This window comes from Chiloscyllium plagiosum, unplaced genomic scaffold (genome assembly GCF_037043375.1).
Source record: "Chiloscyllium plagiosum isolate Xiang-an unplaced genomic scaffold, Cpla_swu_hap1 HiC_scaffold_7, whole genome shotgun sequence".
Classification (NCBI taxonomy): Eukaryota; Metazoa; Chordata; class Chondrichthyes; order Orectolobiformes; family Hemiscylliidae; genus Chiloscyllium; species Chiloscyllium plagiosum.
Genome location: NW_028270145.1, coordinates 57,514,561 through 57,541,672, shown reverse-complemented (window position 1 = coordinate 57,541,672; position 27,112 = coordinate 57,514,561). Strand labels below are relative to the sequence as shown.

Genomic DNA, 27,112 nt, shown 5'->3' with positions numbered 1-27,112 from the left:
CTTTTGATTTTAAATTAATAGTGAGGCTATCACCAGAGACCAACAGAAACTTAAACCGTGGTATTATAATCACAGATCAATCAGAATGGAAGGAGGAATTGACCTAATTTTTTTTCTGCTCCCTCTGATCCGTTCCCTATGACCTGAAAAAATAAAGATCCATCTCTCTGAAGATTTGATTTTAATCTTCCTCTTTGTTATTTACTGCTACTGAAAACAGTTGAGGCTTTATTCTATTCAGAATACTATTGCATTATGTAACTTGTTGATGTAAATATGGATTGTATGAATGTTCATTGTAGTTGATACAATGTTTACCCTTGTACAAAACATGTAAAGTATATGCAAACTATTATACTTTTTATTAGCCTTTGCTGTAAACAAATTATTAATATTTACTATGGAAATTTCACAAAAGCAACACACATAATTATACATATTTCCTCCCATTCCCTCTGTTGAAACAAATTAATTTGCTGCTGCTGTCATTCTCTGCAGGTTGAATTTCGACTAGATGAGTCAACTGTGCTTGAGTTTTCAAACTATCTTGGTAAGGTTTCACCCCAAGTGTTGAACTGAAAATGTTTCCTTGTCTTATGTTTGTAAACTTTGCCTGGATATATTTAGCTCATTGTTCTCTAAGTATTTCTTATTTTTCAACAACCGCCAGTGGTTACTTTATGAAAAGTTGTCTGTGATCTATTATAAATCTGCTCTCCATTTGCTAACGTTGTTCTAAATGGACTCTTAAACCTGTTAAAATAAATATTTGGTTATTTGTTTGCTTTAGCTCAGGAAAAAGAATGTAGGAATGAAGCTTAACAAACATGTATTTTTAATTCTAAAGCTGTGAATCAATAGTTGTTTCATGGTATTGTCTTGGAGAAAGTTGGAAAGTGCACCAGTTGTGTACTGCACTAGGACCACAATCTCAGAGCCAAGCTATGGTCTTGGGTCATGATTTCTATGAGCTACATATGGACCAGATACATACAGGCAAGTGTTTTATCGGACACGAGGGCTGGAATTTTACAGCTCCGCACCACACCACCAAACCACGCACACACACAGGGATAGGTTAGGTGGTGGCAGGGGCCTGTAAAATTTACTGGGTGCCAGTCCCACAATATAATTGATATATTCCACTGCAGTTTTACAGGTGGAGACTTTCCCATTGTGAGATTCGTAAGTGAGAGAGACCAACATCAAGTGCCACTTCTGTCGCTCGTGGCCAGGCAAAGTATGGCCTGGCAGGGGGCAGTACATATGATGCTGATCACCAGGGCCTACACCTCTACGGGGGCACAGACTCATTGATTGAGTACCCTGTCATTCTAGATGGCAATGTCCAAACCCATTATCAGTCAATAAGCACGTGCCAGTTTGTGTACATCCTCTTTGCTTTTTTGTACATTTGTCAATTTTTTTTAAAATGACTAATGTACTGCATTGAGATTGTGGTTTTATTTTTGCTTAGCTGTTGTTATGTTTTGTTCATACCTTTTTTCAAATTTGTGTTGTTATATTGTGGTGAGAGGACTGTGTTGGCAATCAAGGATGTTATTCCAGAAGTTTACAATATATATTGGTGACTTGGAGGAAGGAAGCAAATGTACCATTTGCAGATGATACAAAAGTAAATGGGAATGCAGGTTTCAAGAGGGATAAAGTTTCTAGAGAGATATTGATGGGTTAAATAAGTGGGCAAGAGATTGGCAATTGTAGTATAATGTGGGGAATGTGAAGTTGTTCATTTTGGAAGGGAGAATAAAAGAACAGAGTGTTATTTAAATGGAGAAAACTGCAGAAAGCTGCAATTACTTGGAGTTACTTGTACATGAAATACAGAGAGCTAACACACATGTGCATCAGGTAATCAGGAAGGCTAATGGAATTTTAGTCCTTATTTCAAAGAGGTTCACAGTCCGAGAATAGGGAGGTCTTAATGCAACCATACAAGGTACCACATCAAGAATATTATGAGCAGTTTTGGTTCCCTTATTTAAGGAAATATATTATTTCATTTGAGACAGTTCAGAGAAGTTTCACTACAATCATCCCTGATATGGAGGGATTGTCTTATGAGCAAAGGCTACACAGACAGGGACTTTACTCATTGGAGTTTAGAAAAATGACAGGTAATCTCATTGAAACATATAAGATTCTTAATGTGCTTGACAGGGTAAATGCTGAGAGGATAATCCCCATCATGGGAGAGTCTAGGACTACAGGCCATATTCACAGAATAAAAGGGCACCAATGTAAATTAAGACGAGGATCAATTTCTTCTGTCATAGGGTTGTGAGTCTTTGGAACTCCTTGCCACTGAGAGCTGTAAGAACAGAGTTCTTTTGTATATTTAAGGCTGAGATAGATGGATTCTTGATCAGTAGAACAATCAAGGTTATGTGGAAAGGGCAGTAGAGAATTGACAGATCAGCCATGATCCTATAAAATGGTGGAGCAGGCTTGAACAGCCAAACAGCTTGCTCCGTTCCTAGTTGTTATGGTCATAAGCTGCAACAAAAGTTTTGATTAATCACCAAAGTAGTCAATTTATTTATCTTTATTACTGTCCAGAACAAAAGAATCTATCACTAGTTATCTTTTAAAAGCTCAAAATACTATTTGTTACAAACAAACGTATACTACCACTAAATGAAGTGGTTAACAATTAGGCTACTATACAGACTATACAACTATATCTACATCATCACAAACAGATACAGTCAAGCAACAGTCAAGATAATGCAACTTTGCAAGATGATTTGGGTTTTTAAGATAAAGCAAATAGGAAACGACCCCAATGGGGCCAGCAGTCTAAACTCAAGGGATACTGAAAGGGAAATCATCTCACAGTGTAGATGACTTACTGTCATTGAGATTGCAATGAAGATAGCCACAGGATCAATGGGATATCTTTAATCAGACTTAATCTTAGAACAGAACTTAGGTCTTTGATTTGTAAGTTCAGCTTCCAGAGTATCAAAGCAAGTTAAGTGTAAGACTTTCTAACGTTCCCAGAAGATATTTTACTGAGAGAGATCTGTGCAGCTTAGTCTGCTAAAGGGTACGAGAGAGGAATCTTTCTTTTCTTGCTGCCAACTTCCTGATTTGTTGCTTCAACTGACCCACCTGTGTGTGCACTAAAACAAACTTTAGTGCAGATATTGTTGCTAGGCAATCATCAGTACAGGGCCCCATCTTTACAAGCCAAGTTTGTCAAGCAATTAAAGCCACAAAACTCAACTCTTAAAATCTTACTTTGTCCGTTTTCCAAACATCATTTGACCTCCAAGCAGAGCTGCAGGTGGCAGCTTGCCCTCATTAAACTTTGACTTCAATAACCATTGCAAACACAGCACCCAAAAATCACATGTCCTTTCAAAGCCCTTTCAAAACAAAATGTCCAAATTGTCCCATATTCCAGTTTTTCATATGTACTCCCAACTTGTTCAGCATTTCCCAGATAAATTTCCCAGCTATGCAAGTGTGTCACCCTATGAATAACTTTGTGACACCATAGCCATGATGAAATCTACACCCATTGGAAGGTGATGGTGGTAGGGCAACAACATCATGCAAAACATCAGGAGAACAAACAATGTGAAGCATTTAGAGAAATGTATTTGTACTTTGTACCTTTATGATTTACCATAGTCACATAGCCTGTGCTGTAAGTTGTGTCCATGGTAGCTTGAGAAGCCATTAAAACACACTACATGAAGCACCGAGTGTGAAGCTGAAATTGTGTGGATTTTCAGATCTATAAGAGAGCCAGCTACTGTAAAAACAGAAAAAAAGTAATGGCATTGCAGTCTGCAACTTCTATGAACTCAGCAAGTAGGAATGGTTATAAATTTTCCAGTCTCTGTTATTGTAGAAATTATAAGATAATATAAAACAGATTTAAATTCTTTCAATCTCATTGGTGAAATTATGAAGTAGCTATGAAATTAATTAAAAAGCCTGAACAAATAACATTAGCAGCTCTGCAATCAGTGTCAGTAAAAGAATGCTGCAAACTGTATTGCAACCTCGAGTTCATAGAGGAACTGAAAAGCTAGACCGGAGAAGGCTTGAAGACGTTTAAGTCAAACTTTGAACACTCTGCTAAACTAACTTACAAATATTTCATGTTCAACATCAACTTGAGGGGTGAGGGAGAATATTGACCAGTATATAATAACAATGATACCATTAGCTGAATCCCGTGAGTTTAGAAATATTTAAAGATAATCTCGCTAGAGAGAAGACCATTTTAGGCATAAGAAATATCATCATGTGAGCACACCTACTGGGCATTCAATTTTACACGAAGGAAAGATATTGACACGTATAGATACTCTTTGACAGTCAGTCATAAGCTAGAGTATTAACTGGAGAGCAGATACAGCTTTGATGAATAGGTGAGAGGAGACACCAAGTCAGGCTGTTAGTTGTGCCCAGAAGATCAGGGCTGACAAGGAAACAAGCAGTCAGCATCACCTCGAGGAGTAAGGTTAGAAAAGGACTCCAAGACAGCCAGTCAGAGCTAGAATCTTTAGGGCTGACTGTTGAGTAGCTTCCTATCTCCAGTTTAAAGTAATTGGTCTGAAAGTGAGCTCACCGGATGGCAAGACAGCTTGGCTGTGGTGAATGCCTATCCTCTGCCATGTGGGGATTCGTGAACACGTCGTATGGCCTAGACAATCATGAGCAAACCTAGCCTCAGCCTCAAAACCTTAAGCTTGGGATTTTGGAATATGAGTGGCAGATGGAGTCACTGTAGTGCATCTGCGAAACTGAAGACTAACTCGGACATTTAATAAGATGATTCCACCGCACATTAAGACCAGGCAGACAGATAGAAACTGAATGGACGCGAGGCAGTCTAGAAAGGAAGTGAGTGCAGGAGTCCTCTGAGTCTATCTCCTCCCCCATTAATGAGTTTTCCATTTTGGATACTCGTGACGGTGATGGTACATCAGTGAAATATAATGAGATCCAAGCTTTTGGCACCACAAGCAACTCAGCTGTACAGGGGAGAAGAAGAGTGGAAGGGAAATTATGACTGGCAATTCAATTGTTGGGGAAAAGATGGGATTTTTGTGCTGCACGCATTACTCCAGGATGGTATGTCACCTCCCTGGTGGCATAACCAAGGATCCCACAAAGTGGCTGTGAGGCATTCTTTTCAGGGAAGGAGATGGCCTAGTGGTATTAACATGAAACAATTAATTCAGAGACCTGGGTAGTGATCTAGGGACTCAGGTTCAAATCTCACCATGGCAGATGATGGAGTTTGGATTCAATTAAAAATCTGGAATTAAGAGTCTAATGATGACCACGAAACTGATGTTGATTGTCGAAAAATCCATTTGGTTTACTAATATAAGGAAATCTACTATTTTTACCTGATCTGCTCTACATGTGATATATCAATGTTGTTGACACTTAACTGCTTTCTGGGTAATTAGGAATGATAATAAATGATAGCCTAGCCAGCGATGCTATATCCCATGAATGAATAAAAAAAAAGATAAACAACCAGATGTCAGTATCCACATTGGTATCAATGATGTAAGTAGAAAGAGAAATGAGATCCCAAAATTTGAATTTGGGGGGCCAGGTACACCATCCTTTATCTGAAATGCTTGGGACCAGCTGGTTTTCGGAATTCAGAAATTTTTGAATTTCAGAATAAGTGGCAGTTCGATGGTGAAATTTTTAAAAAGTCTTTCCGTAGAACAGACTTACTGTGAGTAAAACGGCCCTGAAACAAAATTGAGGCCTGCCAGTGCTGGGCCATGCCCCCACATGTCACATCTGAGTGACACACATCGAATGAGTGTCGACTTGGGTTAACTGTTTGTAAGCCAAACAACTTTGTCAATGAGAAAAAACCTTGACAAAAATATCTTCCAACTTTGGAGCTTTTTCGGGATTTTGGATAAAGGGTTGTCTACCTGTGATAGTCTGAAAAGCAGTGCCTCAAAGGCAGTAATCTCAGGATTGCTCTGTGAACCACGTGCCAAGTTAGTATAGAAATAGGAACATTGAATGAATGGACACATAGCTTGAACAATTAAACAAAAACAGAAATTTCTGGAGAAATGCAGTAGATGTGGGATGAAATCAGAGTTGATGATTTGAATCCAGTGATCTTTCATCAGAATTATAGTAGCTAGGAAAGAGTGGTATGTATGCTGAAGGCAGGTTGTGGGATGTTGGGAGGGGACGCGGTAAGGGAGTAAAGAGGATAGATAGAGACAGAACCCAGAGGGAGAGAAAGACAAGTAATAAAGGGATGGATAATGGTAAACCAGGGAAGGAGAAAAACTGAAAATGGGATCATGAGTAGGTAAAAATGCATTGTGCTGAAAGATGGGTAAAGGACATGGGACAAGACGTTCAGGCCCTAAAGTTATTCAACTTGATATTAATTCCTAAAGATTGTATGGTCCCCAAGTGGAAAATGAGGTGTTGTTCTTCCAGCTGGCACTGAGCTTCGCTGCAATACTGCAACAAACCTGAGACAGAAATGTTGGCCAGGGAACACGGTAGTGTATTGAAGTGTCAGGATCTTTTTTGCGGTCAGAATGTAGGTGTTCTGCAAAATGGTCACCCAGCCTGTGTTTCATTTCCCAAGGCAGAGGACACCACATGGTGAACAGTGAATATAGTAGGCTAGATTGAGTAAGTGCAGTAAGATTCTTGCTTCACCTGAAGGGTGTGTCTGGGACCTTGAATAGTGAGGAGGAAGGAAGTAAATGGGCAGATTTTGCACCTTCCACAGTTGCATAGGAAGATGACATTGAACTATGGGCTTCTTTGGGAGTGCAGCAGGAGTGGACTACGATGATCCGAAGGGAACAGTCCCTGCAGAAAGCTGGCAAGAGAGGGGAATATATGTTTGGTGATTGCAACTTGCTGGGAGTGGTGGTAATGGCAGTTAATGATTCTTTGGATGCCGAGGCTGGTGGGGTGGTAAGTGAAGACCAGAGGAACCATATCATTGTGCTGGGTGGGACGAGAAAGGGTTGGGCAGATGTTTGAGAAATAGTCATACACGGCTGAGGCCCCCCATGTTGGTGGGGAATCCTCAGTTGAGGGACAAAATGGACATTTCACAGGTCCCCTTGTAAAAGTTGACATTATCAGAACAAATGTGACAGTGATGGAGAAACTGTGAGAATGGGATGGGATTCTTATAGGAAGCAGAGTGTGAGGACATATAGTCAAGGTAACCATAGAGTTAGTTGATTTGTAACTGGTATCAGTGGGCAGTCCTTTCCCAGAAATGAAAACAGATAAACAATTTTTTCTAGCTCAGAACAAGAGAAGCAGCACTGATGATATCATGGATGTACCAGAGGAAGACATCCCAATTTAGAACAGAGCAAAATGGAAACAATTGTAGTCTTTTCCACATACAGTGAGCCTTTACTATTTCTGGAAATCACTTGTGTGCAAATCCAGTAAGCATAGGAGCAAGCCTAAAACTTTTACTGTCTGGGATCACAATAAACTAATGTTACTGGTTTGGTGTTATGCTGCTATCTCTTTTCCTACTTCAGAACTTCACGTAAATTACTGCATATCCAGACCTAGTGATGGAGACAGCTCTCACCATTCTGGCAACCCATATATTCATCCTCCCATTGGAGAATTTGTTTTATTTGGAAGTAAACAAGGGAAAACAATTACAAATTCCCTCAGCAAGCATTACCATTACTTGTTTGGCCCCTTTGAGGCATTAATAATTATTTTCCTGTTACAAAGCAATAATAACGTCCTACTTCGACCATGTCACAGATTCATCCAATCTGCATTTAAAAGTGATTTCTCACAGTGAAACCTGTACTCACCTCCTAACTCTAACTTTAAAAATACAATTGAGTTTTATTGCAGTGTGTTTTAATACTAAAGTCAAAATAAATTTACAGCAGATATCCCGATGACAAGTCAGAAGTGAACAAAACTGTAAATGAATTTCTTCAAACATTCCCTATTTAATAAAAGAAAAGCTTTGTATGTCTTATCATTTGGAGTTATAAGTTGAATAACAAGTACCATCATTCATAATGAGACTGCATTAATTCAAGCTGTTGTTATCTGGCGTACTGACCTCTACATTGTAAAGGCAGAGTGCCAGCTTTTCCTATCTCTCCTTTGGCTATGACTCCATCAAGCATCAAACTACTGTATGCATGATGGCCACTAATTTCATTGTATCTGGTGATCTCTCCCTTACTGCCACCAAGCTCATTGTCCCCCTACTCTGTACAGCCCACTTCTATCTTCTTTGCTAAATCCATACACAGGACTGCCCAGACAGACCCATTGTTTCTGCTGCTCCTGCCCCACAGAACTATCTATCTCTTCATATCTCGATTTGACACTTTTTCCTCATCCTGGCCCTCCCTTCTTACATCCGTGATTCTTCTAACATGTTACATCCGTTGCAGAATTTCCAGTTCGCGGGCTCCAGCTGTCTCCTCTTTACCGTGGACGTGCAATCCCCTTATACATCCATCCCCCATCAGGATGGTCTCAGGGCTCTATACTTCTTCCAGGAAAAGTGGCCTGAACTGTCCCCCGTCCACTACTACCCTCCTCTGCCTGGCCGAGCTCGTTCGCATTCTGAACAGCTTCTCCTTTTACTCCTACTTTCTTCAGGTCAAAGGTGTGGCTATGCGTACCCTCATGGGCCTCAGCTATGCCTGTCACTTTATGGGATTTGTGGAACATCCCTTGTTCCAATCTTACTTGGTTCCCTCCCCACAACTCTGCAATCGTTAATCTATTGTTGCTGCTCTCCCAACAGGATGGACTGTGGTCAGATAGCTATCCTGATTGTGAGCCAAGGCACTGATCTATGTCTGAACTATACACTGACTTACAATGACCCCCAACACATCCCTTAACTGAATCAAGGGCAAGTCCATACGCAGTTTCCAACATGTCCATTTGGTTGAATGCACGTGCAATGTATTTGCTGTGCAAGCAGCTGTCAGTATTACATAGTATAATGTACAAGAAGATGCCCCCCCCACCCCCCCACAACCCTGAACAGTTTCCTACTAACAAGCATGACAGCAGCCTGCCTAACTGCCTGCACGTAGGAGCACCTCTGTACACCTTTGGCTGTCACAGAAGTGCTATTATACTAGCAGGCACTGTATGGCATGGCAAGACAAGGAGTGAATGCTGCCAGCCTGCAGGCAGGTGCTAAGTGAGTGAGTGCCAAGAGACCAGCCCTGAGATGCAGCCTGAGAGTTCTGCCCCTGTGTGCAAAGTGCCCCTGCTGTAGCTTTTCAATGCTAATTGCTGGTATGATTTGCAATGCAAGTAAAACCATATGATATAGAAGCAGATTAAGTTATTTGGCCCTTTGACACTGCTCTGCCATTTGATCATGGCTGATATGTTTCTCGACCCCATTCTCCTGCCTCCTCATAACCCTTGATCCCCTTAGTGATCCATATCCTATCTATCTCTATCTTAAAGACATTCAGTAACTTGGCTATATTTAAGACCAAGATGGACAGGTTCCTAATCATTTGTGTTTCCTCAGTGTCCTGCAAGTATATCTGAGATACACCTGTGGATCATGAGGGGTTGAGAAATATTGAATGCTAATGACCGTCCAAGAAGGATGCATGTGACTGGTGTCCATGGATTATGACCTGAAAGTTTGTTTGTTGTTGAGCAACATGGAGGCTCCTCACAGCCAATAGCGAACTGAAGTTGCCAGATACCTGCTCTGATCTCCACATCAGGAGTGCTTATTGTCAAATGTGTTTGGTGCCTTGAGAAAGATAAAAGGTTGAATATTACTGAGATGAACTGGGTCATTAACAAGTCATTTAACAAGCTATAATCCCCTTTAATTGACAATCTGCCACTATCGAGCAAGAATCTCATCTTGGCAAAAGCAGAAAAGGTAGGGCAAGATGTTCCTGATGTCAAGATAGGCCTCACTAGAATTCCCGTCTGATTCTGCCACAAATCTTGTAACATCCCAAACCATTCACACCCCTACAGAATTCCACCCTACATCAGCTCCATACTAAAAAGAGTAACTCCAATCTCTGTACAAAGTACTATGCCCAATTGGTGCTAGACTCCTCTGTGCTCTGGACTGTAATCCAGAGGCTTTGCAATGCACCAAATATTTGGTTATGTACATTCACCAACATCCATCAGCAGCTGGGCCTACCAAAATCCTCACCTAGGTTTTCTGCAGCAGAACTCAATCTGGTCAGCTGACACCTGAACTCACCTTAGCCATTTCTTTGGCTATAGTGTATTTGTTGCCTTTGCAGATCCAGCTTTGGGACTTTTTTCTATGCAATATGCAAAGAAATTTTTTAAACATTTTCTATGTAGACATATTTTCTCATAAATAGCAAAAGACTTTCTTTTGCCCAGCAGTATCCTTTAAAGACACTCAACCACAGTGACGATCTTATCTTCACTCAGTTTTTTTACACAACTGACAAGATTGTAATCATTTCATTTGCACAGCTTTCTGCACATTCACTAGATGTGATTCTCCACCTTTCCCTGAGATGCACAGATACAGGTTAACTCACTGACATTTCCCACTCAACTCTCAGAAAAATGAACTCAAAGCTTTTCCCATATACTTACACTCTGTTCGCTAAACATCAACTGCTGGTATTTGTCTTTTTTTTTACATCAACCTGTTTCTGGCCTTTGGCCTTTTCACCTGGCTCACTCTGGAATGTGAAAGCTCAACTCCATTCAAAAAGCCAGCAATTACCTCACTAGGTTTTGTGTCTAGTAATTTAGCTTAAATCACATAATTTCTTCGGAATGGCATTTTGATCCACTCCCAAAAAAGATGAGTTTCTGACCCTTAAAAAGTCATGTTCACAAACCTGGAAACCAAAACCCCTAGAACTTGTGTTTCCAAACAATAATATATTACAAACCCTCCCCATAATACATTATATTAATATCTGAGCTGTTTGCTGCAAGATCAATGGTGGTTTTGTCTGCATCAACACTGTTTTCTTGGTGTTCCTCTATTGGTTGGATAGTTCTTTAGTATGTGAGTGTAGAAGGGCAGAGATATAAAGTTGTGGGTGAGCAGAAGGAGGAAAGCAAGAAGGCCTGCTTACTTTCTGCAGCTTGTACTTCAAATGCAGATATGATATGAGGGGAAAATGGAACATGAGAAGGGAATTAGGCAAGAAGATGCTGTCACCCTTGATGGATTCAACATTCACCATGGAAGGATCTTAAAAATGGCCATTCCCAACATGGTCAGTATTGTTTCCTTAATGAGGGTTTGACAGTGCAAGTGACTCTCTCTTCCTTTGGTTAGTTCTTGCTGCCTCAGCTTGCTATGTATCTGACAAGTGATGGTCCAGTCAGCAGGCTGTTATTTGAAGATGCCTTACTTGATCTTACTGTAAGATCATTAAGGAGAAAGTGAGGTCTGCAGATGCTGGAGATCAGAGATGGAAATGTGTTGCTGGAAAAGCGCAGCAGGTCAGGCAGCATCTAGGGAACAGGAGAATCGACATTTCGGGCATTAGCCCTTCTTCAGGCTAATGCCCGAAACATCGATTCTCCTGTTCCCTAGATGCTGCCTGACCTGCTGCGCTTTTCCAGCAACACATTTCCATCTGTAAGATCATTAACCTTCCTGAGGCATAACTTCAATGTAATTGGGGGAAAACTTTTGCAACAGACATAGATGGCTAATAGGTCCTACTAGCCTCCAATTGAAATACTACCAGAGGTTCTTCTGCAACCACCAGTACCACCCAAAGATGTCCTCAAAGATAGAAAGTAATGGCTCAGCTTTACATTGATTCCATCAATACTTCTGGCACAGTCTCAGAAAACCTTGGTACTCGCTGTCTCCCACTGTCAGCCTTGTTGACTCTTGAATGCTACTGTTCTCAATTATGTCATCAATTTAAAAGGTATAAACTAGCTTGAAGTGGTGCTAACAAATAGCAATATAAGCTGATGTGTGCAGCCAATGAACAAGGCGGCTATAGCTGGTTGCATGTAAATATCATTATACTGAACAGACAATATCAAGTTTCTATGCATTATAATTGAAGAGAGTTGGGTAATAACATAAGTAATCCTTCTGCCCACTTTCAGGAATATTCAATATGGCCCACATGCAGAAATCAAAAATCTAGTTATTGCTCATTCCTATTAAAATAGGACAAATTTTTCATATCAATCTTCATTCTCTTCTAGATTCGGGAACCAGACTGCTGTATCTCCACCATTCCTCAATGAATTCTTCAGCATCACCTGGTGATCATAATGAAGAACAACAAGCCAAAGGACTTAAAGGCAGAAAGTAAACTAATTTTCTTTATAACTTTCTAAGTGAAATACAACAGTAAATATTAACTGAATATTAACATTGTACTGCCTAAATACTATGAATATGTTTGGATAGATATAATTGTTTGCCATTTCAAATAACACAAAGAAAATACAGCATACAGTATCTGATATTGAACCAAATTCAACCCTTTGTGTCAAATCTTACCAAAAATTGGCTTAGTGTCATTTTTGACTCTGATCTCCAGCATCTGCAGTCCTCACTTTCTCCTTCGTGTCATTTTTGTCAAGTTTCATAGAGGCTTTCTCTCTGTGAGGCCGAGTGAATTTCTCATGCAATCTTCCTGAACTCACCTCATCCTGCCATCTCATAATGGCACCTGCCTCATCAATACTTGCCTGGTTTTCCCACTCTCTGTCAGTGGAAGTGTTTGTCCCTGTTGAGATATTCCCTTATCCCTGATGCTAGTGTCACCTTTAAAAGGTTGTTGTGCACCCATTAAAGTGCTGTCAGTCTTGATCTGTCCAGCACAATTTGAGATGTTTGCCCCAGAAATGGCCAATAGGGAAAAATTGGCTCTCCGCTTTGCAGACAGGGAGAATAGATGTGCCGTTGGGAACATCATCCTGTCCTCTTCCCAGGAACTGACAGAGGACACCACAACACCAGCTATTTCCAGCCTAGTGAGAGATTGTCACCCAGTTAATGCAGACTCAGCTGTCTGGAGGAATGCCCAGCAGTGGACAAAGAGGGTGAATGAACTTTGCGGCTAAGTGTCCCCCAGTCTTCTCTCTGTTACCTACATTATTCTTTCTCTGTTACTGTACCTATCTACCACAAAGACTCATGTTCCACCACTGTCACTATTGTCAACATCTTCCCTCACTCACTGTCACCCACCCAAACCCTAAACCACAAACTCTACATAACAACTGAGCTATCTACTCACTAACTGAGAACACCTCACCACCTTTTCTCCACCTCCACTAACACTAACAGCTTTGACACCAGCCTTCTCTCATTCAAGCCCTCCCTTCTCTCATTCCAGGAAAAAACAGCCCACAATGGGGTAGAATGAGTCAAGCCGTGTGGTGGGGTGCCCACATTTGCTTCTTCATATTTTACTGACCCTGATTGCCCTGAGCAGCTAACTGACCTTGCTCAAGCCCCTGGATTGATAATGACATACTGTGCCAGGATACATGTCCACTCCTTTGACTGATCATTGTTAATCTGAATGACTAGTTGTCTGGTTTTGTACCTGCATTGAAAGCCAAGTCAAGACAGAAAAACCAAGACTCTGTTAGATCTGGTTGAGAGGACAAAATGTAAAATGTTATGGCTAGGCAGAGCAGAAATGGGCATCAAAATGAATGAGTGAGCAGCCCTGAAATGCAGCCTAGTCCAATCCATGATCTAGGTGACTGTCTAATCTCTCACAAGTTCTTGTTGCAGTATTCCAATGAGAGTGCCAATGTGCTCCAAAGTGCAGCATTACCGTGCGAGAAACACACTGTTAGCAGATCAAGAGTGCCACGAGGGTGCAGTGAGGCCGGTATATGGCAGATGACAAGGCCTATGGATGTAAGGTGCATGCAGTTGCTGCCCATACAGTGAACCCCGAGATGTTGGTGCCAGGAGTCAAAGACTGAGGTTCAAAGGAATGGCAGCAAGCTAGAATCGCAGATACCTGCTCTAACTTCCATGTCGGGGATTTTCGACACCTAGTTTCAGGAAAATGGGGAAATGCATACTTGTGAGGTGAATTAAGAAGTAATGTGGGTGATCAGATGGGTATGGTCTGGGTATCGTTATCTCCACCTCTGGTCCTGGGAGTAAAGGAAGACCTGCCTGTGTACCATCCTGTCCAGCAGGATCTCCAGGACCATACCCACAAAATAAGGGCACCAATATCCATTTGGCTGGCATCTCCTGCAGGGCTAATGTCAAAAACTGGGCAAGGCAGCTCTGGATTGACAGTGCTTGTCCAGGTGCACAAAGGCCTTTTAAATATGGCAGGAATGCCAGGGAATTCCAGGATCTACATGTAAGTGGCAAGTTGTCTGGAAACCAATTGTCATAAGATGGTCTGAACATCCTATTCACCATAAGGGCTGAAATGCCAACTAATGTGGCCAAGTTTTGTAACATATGACAAGAACACTCACTCAGCCTTCCAGCGAGAATCACTCCACCAACTCAACTTAGCCAAAACCTGTATGGTTCAGCCCTTAGCATAAGCATTTGTAGTTGAGGAAGAAAATAGCATGTAAGACATGGCAAGAAAGCTAACATTTAAATCAGTGTTGGGGACACCATAAGACAAAACTTAACATGGTCAAATGAAGTATAATCAAGAATGTAATTGTACAATAGCTCAACAAATCTCTGGGGCTCAGTTTGAAACAAATAGATGAGGACATTGACATTACAAACTCTGATCAAGTCAGGAACCAGTCCTAGAATCCCTACAGTGCGAGAGCAGGCCCATGGAGTCCACTCTGAGCCTCTGAAGAGCATCCCATACAGACTCACCCCATCCTCCTAGCCCTGCATTTCCCATGGCTAATCCATTTAGCATACACTTCCCTGTACAACATGGGCAATTTAGCATGATGAATCCACCTGACCTGCACATCTTTGGACTGTGGGAGGAAGCCCACACAGACATGGGGAGAACATACAAACTCCACACAGACAATTGCCCAAGGGTGGAATTGAACCCAGGTCCCTGGTGCTGTGAAACAGCAGGGCTAACCACTGAGCCTTTGTGCCATCCACATTGTCCTTTTAATTGGAAGTATGGACATGTAACTCCACTATTTAAGAAAAGTGCAAGGAACAATGGAATTATGGACTAGCTAGTCTAACATCTGATATTGGAATTTGTTAGAAGCAGAAATGAAAGTAAAATGATAGGACACCTTTGAATGGTTCAAGCTCATCATGAACAAAACTGTGACAAATGAATTTCAATATAAGGATCTATGACAGCATTCACTTTGACCTGAAAGATGATAGGTCAGAATCCATTCTAAACAGTAAAAGGCCAGAAGCTATGCAAGTCCAAAGAGATGTAGGGATCATGTACACAGATCATTAAAATGTCCAGGATAATATAAAAAGACTGTACAAATGGAATTCTGTCCATTACAATCTGAGGACTAGAATAACAAGGTTAGAAATTGCTTCCAACATGTCTTCCTTTGTCCAACACATTTTCTGCACTTCCCTTCCCTTCCCTTCCCTTCCCTCTTAGAACAACAGTAGGCTTCCCCTCACTTTCACTTCCCATTGCAACAGTCTCTGCAATCAAAGAATCATTCTCCATCATTTCAGCCACCTCCAGCAGGATGTCACCACCAAACACATCCTTCTCTCCCTTGTCAGCATTCTGTTGGGACCACTCCCTCTGTGACACCCTGGATCCACTCTTCAGTCATTCCCATTACCTTATCATCACCTTACCCTCATGGCACATTTCAGAGGAATGACTTCATCCTTGTTCCTTTTTCTTCCTCATTATCCAAAGTTCCAAACACACCTTCCCAGTGAAGCAGTGATTTATGTATAGTTCGTTCAATTGAGCCCACAGTTTTTGCTGCTCATTAAGCATCGTCCTTAACAACTGCGAGATCAAATGCAGACTGGGTGACCACTTTGTGGAATGCCTCCATTCTGTCCATAGCAATGAGCCAGACTGACAGTTACTTGCCATGTCAATGAACCATCTTGCTCTCACACTTACATTGCTGTCTAGACCTGCTGCAGTGAAGCATGATGCAAGCTGGAGGAACAGCTACCCATTTCTGCTTAGGCACTTTATAGCCTTCAGGAGTTAACATTGAGTTCAACATCTTCAGACCATTAACAAACTCCTTCATTTTTATAATACCACCTTTCTCTCCTGCCATGCCTTTTGTATGCATTTGCTCTCTGCAAAAGTAACCTATATTTTGGCATTAACGTCAACCATGAACATCTTTTCTTCATCTCTATCCCTCCTCAAATAAAATATGCGCTCCCTCTTGTCTTTTGCTCTGAGCACCATCACCATCTGTTTCACTTGTTCCTCCCACCCCTCTCTTCCTCTCCTTTCTCAACATCATAGAAAAAAATAATTTTCTTTCCCTTCAGTTCTGAAGAAGACTCATACTTGTCTCAAAACAGTGACTCTGTTCCTCTCTGTGCAAATGCTATCAGACCTGTTGGGTTTCACTAGCATTTTATGTTTTTATTTGGGTTGGAAACTCTGTTGCAGTTATACGAAATGCTGGTGAAACCACAGCTTTTCTTTGATTCATGAAAGGATGTGATGTCACTGACCAGGCCAGTATTGATTACCCATTCCTAAATAAGACAGATGGTGAACTGCCTCCTTGAACCATCACTGTCCCGATACCAAAGGGGTTTATTTAGGCACATATTTATAGTACAATCAAGTGGTTTGTTAGGCTTTTCCAGGTGACAGGCAAGAGTCAATGAAATTGGAAAACACAACATAGTTCTGGATACCATAGCAGAGCAAGGATATATTGGCAATGGATGGATCACAGCATAAAGTTACCAGAATGATACCCAGACTCTGCAGATTAACTTCCAAGAACGGGTTACACAAATTAGGATTGTGCTCCATGAATTTATAACACTCAGGATTAACATGATGGAAGTGTTGAGGTATTAATGAGACTGAAAGGGAAGATAGAGAAAAGTAATTCTTACTGATTGGAAGATCTGTGATTCTGGGACAACACTCAAACAAGACAGCATGTCTTTCAGGAGTGAAATTAGAAAAGATTTTGTTGCAAAGGAAAATAACTCTCATCTATTAAATAGCAGTTCAATTAAATGTTAATTTTAAATCTGTGATTATAGATTTCCGTTAACAAAAGAATATTAATGGATATTAATGAAAGATATGGGGCACAATGTTGAATTGTGGTTTCGCCCTGCTGGCTGGACAACCTGAGAGGCACCTGCTTTATTGGAAGGCCAATTGATCCTCAAGAAAATCAGCAAGGCCACCACCAGACCTTCCTCACACAAATATTGCCTAGTGAGAACTGCCAGCCTATCAGTGGCCAGCATCTCTTATGCTCACTGTGCCATTGGGGAGGCCATAGCTTTTGCAGGGAGAACATTCACCTGAGCTCCTGAGTCACTGGTCTCTGGAGCAATCCGGGCCACAGTAATGTGGAGGTGGGGTGCTTCATTGGGTGGAGGCTATTGGGAAATGGGTGTTGGGAGTTCAGCAACATGAACAGGAGAATGGTAGTGGGGATCTGGTATGCCACCATTCAACCTAATAAAATGCCATTGCTGCCTCTACCCTCACTATCAGTTGGAGCAGAGGTTTCCACCCATGGTGTTAAATTACAGATCAGATTGATCTTATTGAACAGTGAATCAGGTTCAAGGGGATAGAGGCCATGCTCCTTGTTCTTAAGTTCCAAAGCGAATTCTTAACTATTGGTACATTTAGTTTTTTCTTCTTTATCTTATTTATAGGTATGTCCTAAATGAACTTGTTCAAACAGAGAAAGTCTACGTTAAAGACTTGGGAGCTGTGGTTGAGGTAAGATGAATTGGATCTAATTAGAGTAAGTTGGAGTAAGTTTAATAATATTCATGGTGAGAAGCTCCCTCATCCAGGTGGGTGATTTGGGAGCCAACATTTTCTTATTACAGTGCATCTCTGTGGCAAGACTTCACTTATAATATTAGTCTCCTCACTGCTCACCAAATCTAACCCATTTTCCAGATTCAGAGTCATTTGAATAGATCCCACTCAAATTTGGAGAAGGCACATTAGGGAGTTTTCCCACAGGATATTAAAGATTGCACCTGCAACTGGCTAAAACGTTTTCTAACCTTCTTAACAGGAACCTTGGCTGTTAAGAACAATGTTAACTTTAAGTTTAAATCATATTTTGTATTCTGTGTGTTGAGAAAAGGCAGATATGGTTAGTCATTTTTAGAGTTTAAGTGGGAACTCAAAGCACTGATAATGAGGTGTCTGGAGGTCTGTTTTATGAACATGCATTTTCATGAAGTTTAAAACAATTTAACACATCATAAAAAGGTGGAGAAAAATACTGTGCTGTTGCTTAGTGACAGAGGTCCAATGACATACAAATAAAGATACAACAATCTAGAAAAATCTATTAGCCAATGTGATGTATGACAGAGAGTGACGGACTGCTGGACACTGGATATAGGGAACTCATGTAATTGCACTGAAGTTAAAGTCACGTGAGTTTAGTTTGCAGTTTATTTTAGGTACCTCAGATGAAGACACGAGATAAGAAGGGAAAGCATCTGATGAATGCACAGAAATTTACTGAAAGGAAACTGGTTATAGCTGTATTAACCTGAGTCTGAGCCTTAGTGTCAAGATGATAGAAACTCTGAAGTCTGAGTGTTTGTAAGGATGTTGCTGCAAAAATAGGATTAGTGCTAATTTCTATCCTTTTCTAATATCTGTGATGAGTCTTTCCAACCTTTCATTTGTCTTGTGAAATATCGTTCGCATTTCCTTTTCTTGTTTAGTAAACATTTTATTCTTTGTGATACAAGTAGATTAGATTAGATTACATTACAGTGTGGAAACAGGCCCTTCGGCCCAACAAGTTCACACCAACCCGCCGAAGCGCAACTCACCCATACCCTTACATTTACCCCTGTACCTAACACTACGGGCAATTTAGCATGGCCAATTCACCTGACCTGCACATCTTTGGACTGTGGGAGGAAATCGGAGCACCCGGAGGAAACCCACGCAGACACGGGGAGAACGTGCAAACTCCACACAGTCAGTCGCCTGAGGTGGGAATTGAACCCGGGTCTCTGGCACTGTGAGGCAACAGTGCTAACCACTGTGCCACCGTGCCACCCACAAAGTACATGGGTAGCCTTCTGTGAATGTGTTCAGTAACTGACCTCTACGGTTTAAAAAACAAAGTTAAGATCTACCAAATAACGTTTCACTCTGAGAGTTGGCTCATCTAGTATTACCATCTAGAGGGGAAATCAGAAGATTGATAGAAAATTTATACTTCATGCCCTACAGCCATCTCTTTGCTCTAGTGATGTAAATTACAAAAGATCAATTGTATTTCAGTCATATTGTGTATAGCCAAGACCAAGGCCCAGAAACTTTTGTCCTTCTCCTACTTGCTAATGTTGGAATGGGAAAGAGGGCCAGCAGGAAAGCATTCCTTCAAATGGATTCACCACATCTGAATCAAATCTATGTAGTGATGATAACGTCAGGAAGCATATTGTAGCCAGAGCATTGATGAAGTGGGACTACCGGGTCCTGCAGCGGACAAAAAGGCAGCTTAGCACCATCTTCTCAAGGACAATTAGAGATGGGCAATAAACTCTGAACAAACTAGTGATGTCTATTTCCCATGAATGATTGAAATAAGGCTGTAGAATCTGAACATTTAAAGGGGACCCAGGCAATCATCCCGCACTTGAAGCCTAAGGGCAGCAACCAGCAATACGAAAGCTAGGTGACCAGTCTAATATCTGAATTCTGGCAGAGTCTAGGCAGTGGCACTTACTCTGCTACATGTGTTGGTGGGGCAGACATAAAGATTTTAACACTAGCCGCACGGTGTCTCAGTGGTTAGCACTGCTGCCTTGCAGCACCAGCGACTGGGTTAGATTCCAGCCTCGGGCAGCTGTCTGTGTGGAGTTTGCACATTGTCCCAGCGTCTGAATGGGTTTCCTTTGGGTGCTCCGGTTTCCTGTCACAATCCAAAGATGTGCAGGTTCAGTGAATTGGCCATGCCAAATTGCCCATAATGTTTAGGGTTGTGTAGACACTATGTGTAGACCCTGCCTTAGTCAGGGGAGGACAGGGGAGTGGGTCTGGGTGAGATACTCTTTGGAGGGTCAGTGTGGACTTGTTGGGCCAAAAGGCCTGTTCCCACACTGTAGGGATTCTATGATTTTCAGGACTTTTATTAATTTGAGTTTCTGCATTTGTAAGAAATTATAATAATTGTACTAGCATGGCATAATTATAGGAAACTTCAGTTGTGACACCAAATTTCTGCATATTTCTGACATTTTAGGGTTACATGAAAAAAATGGAAGAGAAAGGAATTCCTGATGATATGAAAGGAAAAGACAAAATCATTTTTGGAAATCTTCAACAGATCTACGAATGGCACAACAAGTATGTAGGCAGCCATCTTAGATTGTTACTGCTAAAGAAACAAAATCAAGAGTTTGTGAAGAGAATTTCTAATCATTTTCTTAATGTTTCCCTGCTAATACTTCCTCTTTCTCTGAAGATTTTAAAACTTTCTTCACATAGTGACACAGCTAGCAGTCACCTTTTAGTCATTTGACAAATTAGGCATTTTAGAAAACTGATATAGAACATAGAACATTACAGTGCAGTACAGGCCCTCTATGTTGAGCCAACCTGTGGAACCAATCTGAAGCCTATCTAACCTACACTATTCCATTTTCATCCATATGCCTATCCAATGCCCATTTAAATGCCCTTAAAGTTGGCAAGTCTACTACTGTTGCAGGCAGTGTGTTCCACGCACTTACTACTCTCTGAGTAAATAACTTACCTCTGACATCTATCTTATATCTACCACCCCTCAATTTAAAGCTATGTCCCCTCATGCTAGCCATCATCATCTGAGGAAAAAGGCTCTCACTGTCCACTCTATCTAATCCTTTGATATGAAAAGGAGAAAACAGTAAATCAGGAAATTATGGTTAGGCAATACTGAACTTGTGTTTTCAAAGCCTAAGATTGGTAACCAACAAAATAAACTCTCTAACAAACAGCACTGTGGATATCACTGCATGATAAGGACTAAAGAAGTTCAAGAAGGCAGCTCGCTGTTGCCTCCTTAAGGGAAAGTGGGAATGGGCAATAAATGTTAGCCTCACCATGAACACCAATGTCACATGAATGAACTTTTTGTTTTAAAACTTACATATTTCTCCTTGATTATGACTACCTTCAACATTTACAACATTAACCAAACTATCCGTCCTAATTTAACTCTTGATGTCTGCACTTTTCTTACAACTATTTCCAAACTGTTCACTTGCAACACTTGCATCAAATAACAGTGCAAATCAGTCCCATCTTGTTTAGATTAGATTAGATTAGATTACTTACAGTGTGGAAACAGGCCCTTCAGCCCAACAAGTCCACACCGACCCGCCGAAGCGTATACCACCCAGACCCATACTCCTACATTTACCCCTTCACCTAACACTACGGGCAATTTAGCATGGCCAATTCACCTAATCTGCACATTTTTGGATTGTGGGAGGAAACCGGAGCACCCGGAGGAAACCCACGCAGACACGGGGAGAATGTGCAAACTCCACACAGAGAGTCGCCTGAGGCGGGAGTTGAACCCGGGTCTCTGGCGCTGTGAGGCAGCAGTGCTAACCACTGTGCCACCGTGCCGCCCCAACCACTGTGCCACCGTGCCGCCCCAACCACTGTGCCACCGTGCCGCCCCGGAGTTTAGTAGTCGGAGGGAAATGTTGCATTTCAATTGGATAAGCAAATGAGAAAGCAACATAGCATACGTTAAATAGACAATAACAGAATTGATACGATGGGGTTTTGCAAGGTAGACTGATTTACATATTATTTTTACACAGGCAAGGTGAGTTCCATATACATTTGCAGGACCAGGGAAGGGACAAAAGAGAATAAAACTTGGGTTGAGCAACTCTGTTGACCAATACCATGAAGCAGGTAGATCACCTAACATTGGATACCACAAAGTATTGTTAAACAATTGCTCAACATTGACTATACTCATGAGTTTTGAGAAGATTTGTAGCTCAGGTTGAGGTTCTGGATCTAAGTTTGCTCGCTGAGCTGGAAGGTTCATTTTCAGACGTTTCCTCACCTTACTAAATAACATCATCATTGAACCTCCAGTGAAGCACTGGTGGTATGACCCACTTTTATTTATGTGTTTAAGTTTCCTTGGTTTGGTGATGTCATTTCCTGTAGTGATGTCATTTCCTGTTCTTCTCCTCAGCAGGTGGTAAATGGGATCCAAATCAATGTGTTTGTTGATAGAGTTCCAGTTGGAGTGCCATTCTTCTTCTGGGAATTCTCGCGCGTGTCTCTGTTTGGTTTGTCCTAGGATGAATGTGTTGGCCCAGTTGAAGTGATGTCCTTCCTCATCTGTATGTAATGATACAAGCGAGATTGGGTCATGACTTTTTGTAGCAAGTTGATGTTCATGTATCCTGGTGGCTAATTTTCTGCCTGTTTGTCTAATTTAGTGTTTGTTACCGTTCTTGCACGGTAGTTTGTAAATGACATTAGTTTTGCTTGTTGTCTGTAAAGGGTCTTTCAAATTCACTAGCTGCAGTTTTAGTGTGTTGGTGATTTTGTGGGCTATCATGATGCCAAGAAGTCTGAGTAGTCTGGCAGTCATTTCCAAGATGTCTCTGATGTAGGGGAGAGTGGCTAGGCTTTCTGTCTGCCTGTTCGCGTAATGGTCTCCTTTGACATAACAGCCCTATTCACATCCATCAAGAGGGTGCTGAGTTGGAAGGTTGTCTTCTCCCTGAGACATTCAGTGAGCTACACTGGGGAGACAGGACCCCAACTCGCTGAAGGTTTCAGCGAACGTTTCTGATACACATGCATCAAACAACCCCACCGCCCTGTGGCCGACTATTTCAACTCCCCCTCTCACTCAACCAAGGACATGCAGGTCTTGGTCTCCTCCACCGCCAAATCCAAGCCACTCATCTTCCACCTTGGGAGCCTTCAACGACAAGGTATCATCAACGTCACTAGTTTCGTTATTTCCACCCCCCCACCCTCCTCGCACCCCCCCCCCCCCCCCCCCCCCCCCCCCCACCCATCTCATCCCAGATCCAACTCTCCAGCTTGGCACCGTCCTCTTGACTTGCCCTACCTGTCCATTTTCCTTCCCACCTATCCGCTCCACATTCCTCTCCGACCTATCACCATCATCCCCCACCTGCATCGACCTATTGCCTTCCCAGCTACCTTCTCCCAACCCTCACCCCTACCCCCACACTCCTATTTATCTCTCATCCCCCTTTCCCCCAACATTCCTGATGAAGGGCTTATACCCAAAATGTCAACTCTCCTGCTCCTCAGATGCTGCCTGACCTGCTGGGCATTTCCAGCACTACACTTTTTGACTATGATAAGGTGTTCTCAATGTAATGTATGTACATTCTACAGTGCCCTGCACCTGGAGGATGCCAGTTACATCAACAATGTTTACTGTCCAGGCTGAGCACTGACCTTGTCATGGGGAAACAGATGACATAGTGTCAAAAATTTGGTGATATCAGCCTTGATACAGTTGTAGTTTGAGGACTGATCCTCAATACATCCCAGTGGATCCTCAGAAACAGCCAATTACATAAAAGTTAAGTGCTGCTGTCACCTCGATGGCCACTGACACAGGATGGTCACTTACCTCTTCAGATTGCAGGTCGTGTTCCAGCAGATGACCCAGTGCTGTTACAGTATCCAGGGACATCCATACTCAGCACAGGCACTGCATCTTGCTCATCTGAAGGAAATGATATCATGAACAATAGATTCTGGACTTCCTGTAGCTTTGCCACATTCTGTGCTGCCCATCTGCTGCAACCTCTTCACATGGAGACAGTTCAACAGAAGCTGCAAGTTGTTGCTAGTCCTAGGCTTGCTGAAGCATGTGTTCCTCTTCTATGTCACTGCATTTCTGTTGTCCATAGTGATGATAACCCTTTCAGTGGATGGATCCTTTGTCACAGCTCTAATTAGCTTATTTGGGGAAGGGAGAAATAGCTCCTTGGTAATGTGAACAGGCAGCATTAGCTGCACTCGCAAATGAGTAGCTACCATAATCCTTGATACAGCGTGACGTGGAAGTCTCCAAAATAAAGGGCCATAGGATTCCATCAACCTTTGACATATAGACAAACCATGTCATGCAAGTAGTGTAGGAGAATGTAAGTTCAGTAAGCTTTTTGAAAACTTATCCCATCCCCATGCCCCCACATCACCCAAGAAATGCAGTATCGCGTGTAAGGACATGCTGTCAAATCCTTCCAGGTGAGAGGAAAGCAGCTCCATACCCTTGAAATGTATTTTGTATATGATGCTTTTTCAGTCCCCTTTAACTGCTTCTGCTTCACAGAGATGACCATGATCAATCTGCAAAGGCCAAATGACATGATCAAATTTTCTTGTGGCTAGGTTTGATATTCAACAGCATTGATCATTACATGTGTTCACACGCAGAGTTCTATATTACTGGTGTCTGTAAACTGCAGTGAGTTAGTGCTTGATTAAAGCATTTGCATCTTGAAGGGCTTGTATCATTGATATGTGGAAACTGCTCACTCAGGCGGGAAAACAAATACTTTCCCCACCTACCCTGGGTGTGGTGGCAGTCATTTTTCATTATGCATCTGTGATCAAGAATTGTCACAGTCTAATTTCTCTCCGCTCGCTGGGAGCATAGCAACTTGTGTATAAATGAGGCAAGAATAGGTAATGATATGTAAACATAAGCAATTAGGGCCCTTGTCACTCAGTTGTGAGATTCTCATTTTGCTGGTAAAACATTGTGTGTAAAATCAGACTTTGATCTCATCTCAAGAGCAAAAATTTTTCAACCTTACCATATTTTCCCAACTGACTTGGTATGGGGCTGTCCTTATAGGTTGAATGCCATTTGACTTCAGGAAATTCCCAAATTCTCTGCTGGTAAACTACAGCCCATTATCTGTGACCAACATTTCCATGAGTCCTTGTATTGTAAAAGATGCATGCAATTTTCTATCGTTGTCCCCATGTTAGACAAATGAACTCTGAACACATCCAAGTACCTTGAGGGGACATCCACAATGACTAAGAACGACCTGCGCAGTCCAGGTGGAACCAAGTCCAGGGTTTACCTGGCCATTCCCATGAATGTGGGGGAGTTGCTGGCAGTAATCTGTGTCCTCGTTGGTACTCTGGGCATTGCCCCAGTAATGTTCAGGATAATCACTTCTGCTCCCCATAATAATATGTCATCTTCGACTGTGATCTGGACTCTCCAGGTCTAAAAAGGTTTTCAGTTCTGAATCCTTTGGTTTCTCTATCACCACCAGCTGTTTCAGTTTTGCCAGGATCGGATCTTTCTGCACCCAAAGTCCGATATTCTCAGCTGTGACTGCAAGTGTGTCCAGGAAATTTAAATCCATTACAGACTATTCCAGTGGTGGCACCACCAGTCGTGTATCTTCCAACAGGAGGTGGCTCAGTGCATCTACATTTGCTACTTAGCTTCCCAGACGGTGTTCCAACTTGTAATTATACGCAATTAGTATTAGAGTCCACCACTGAATTTAGCCTGAAGCTATGGGCAGCACTACCTTGTCCTCTTTAAGTAGAACTAGCGGGGATTTATAGAAACAGAGTCCCTACAGTGTGAAAGTAAGCCATTTGGCCCATCGGGTCCAATCCAACTCTCCGAAGAGCATCCTATCTAGACCCAGACCCACCCCCCTATCCTATAACCCTGCATTTCTCATGGCTAATTCCCAAGCCCATATATCTCTGGATACTATTGGCAATTTAGAGTGACCAATCCCACCTAACTTGCACATCTTTGGACAGTGGGAGGAAATTGGAGCACCCAGAGGAAATCCACACAGTCCCAGAGAATGTGCAAACTCTACACAGACAGACACCCAAGGGTTAAATCTAACTTGAGTCCCTGGCGTTGAGAGGCTGCAGTGTTGGCCACAGCAGCCACTGTGGTGGTTCATTATTCTTACAAATTTATGTCCATAAAGGTATTAGTGGAATTTCCTGACTCCACATATAACTGCCAAACCTTTCTTCTCTCTCTGGGCATATCTACACTCTGCATTAGCCAGAGTCCTGGATTCATATAATATTGAGTATTTCTCTGCATTTGGCCACCTATAAGTTGATATTACCCTAAAGAGGTATGGGGAAATGTCACATGCCAATACCAGATATTGCTTGGGACCATACTATGCCAACACCTTCGAGGATGATAGTTGTTTCTTTATTTCCCTGAAAGCTAGGGCTTGGCTACACAACCATTTCCAATGCTGACCCTTTTTTTAAAAGAGTTGATGCAAGCATACCAGGATGGAGGCCAGGTTAAGTATGAACGTTCTGTAATAACTCACCAGCCCAAGAAAGTTCCTGTACAGATTTAAGAGCCAGGGCACCTTTTATCCCCTCATTTTATTTCCAATGCGTCTAACCCAATCTTGTTGACTCTATAACCCTGGTAGGTCACATGAGGTGGCTGGAACACACATATTTCCCTTCTAAGCCATACACCCAGCTGGGAGAATCATCTAAGGACTACATACAAGTTCTCTAAATGCTCTTTATTGATCTTCTCTTTTCTGAGCAAGTCATCTCGATAAATACTGACCTGGGGTAGGACATTGTAAAGTGTTTTCCAACCTCTGCTGAAAAATTGTATTGGCTGACAAAATCCCGAATGGCAGTCTTGTATATTGGTACAAAGCCTTATGGGTATTAGTTGTAGCATACTTCTGGGAATCCTCTTCTAATCATAATTGCACGTACACATGGCTCATGTCCAGGAGGACAGTTGTCATGAAGGATAGCTCCCCTCCCAACAACTTTGTGTACAAATCCTCTTTGCAAGGGATTAGGTATTTATCCAGCTACAAAAAGCAGTTTACCATTTGTTTAAAATCCCCTTAAAGGCAAACGAACCTATTGGGCTTCACAATCAG

General features: G+C 41.9%; 1 protein-coding gene across 1 annotated transcript in view; it reads left to right on the top strand.

Moving 5' to 3' along the window:
• Positions 1 to 495: 495 nt before the first annotated feature.
• The window catches only part of LOC122551592 (rho guanine nucleotide exchange factor 25-like), a 63,393-nt gene continuing 36,776 nt past the window's right edge, over positions 496 to 27,112 (top strand). The window contains exons 1-4 of the mRNA XM_043693723.2: positions 496 to 550; positions 12,235 to 12,340; positions 17,837 to 17,903; positions 20,413 to 20,516. Of these exons, the coding sequence (XP_043549658.1) occupies positions 12,273 to 12,340; positions 17,837 to 17,903; positions 20,413 to 20,516 (239 nt within the window). The 5' untranslated portion in view covers positions 496 to 550; positions 12,235 to 12,272. The remainder of the gene's footprint in view (positions 551 to 12,234; positions 12,341 to 17,836; positions 17,904 to 20,412; positions 20,517 to 27,112) is intronic.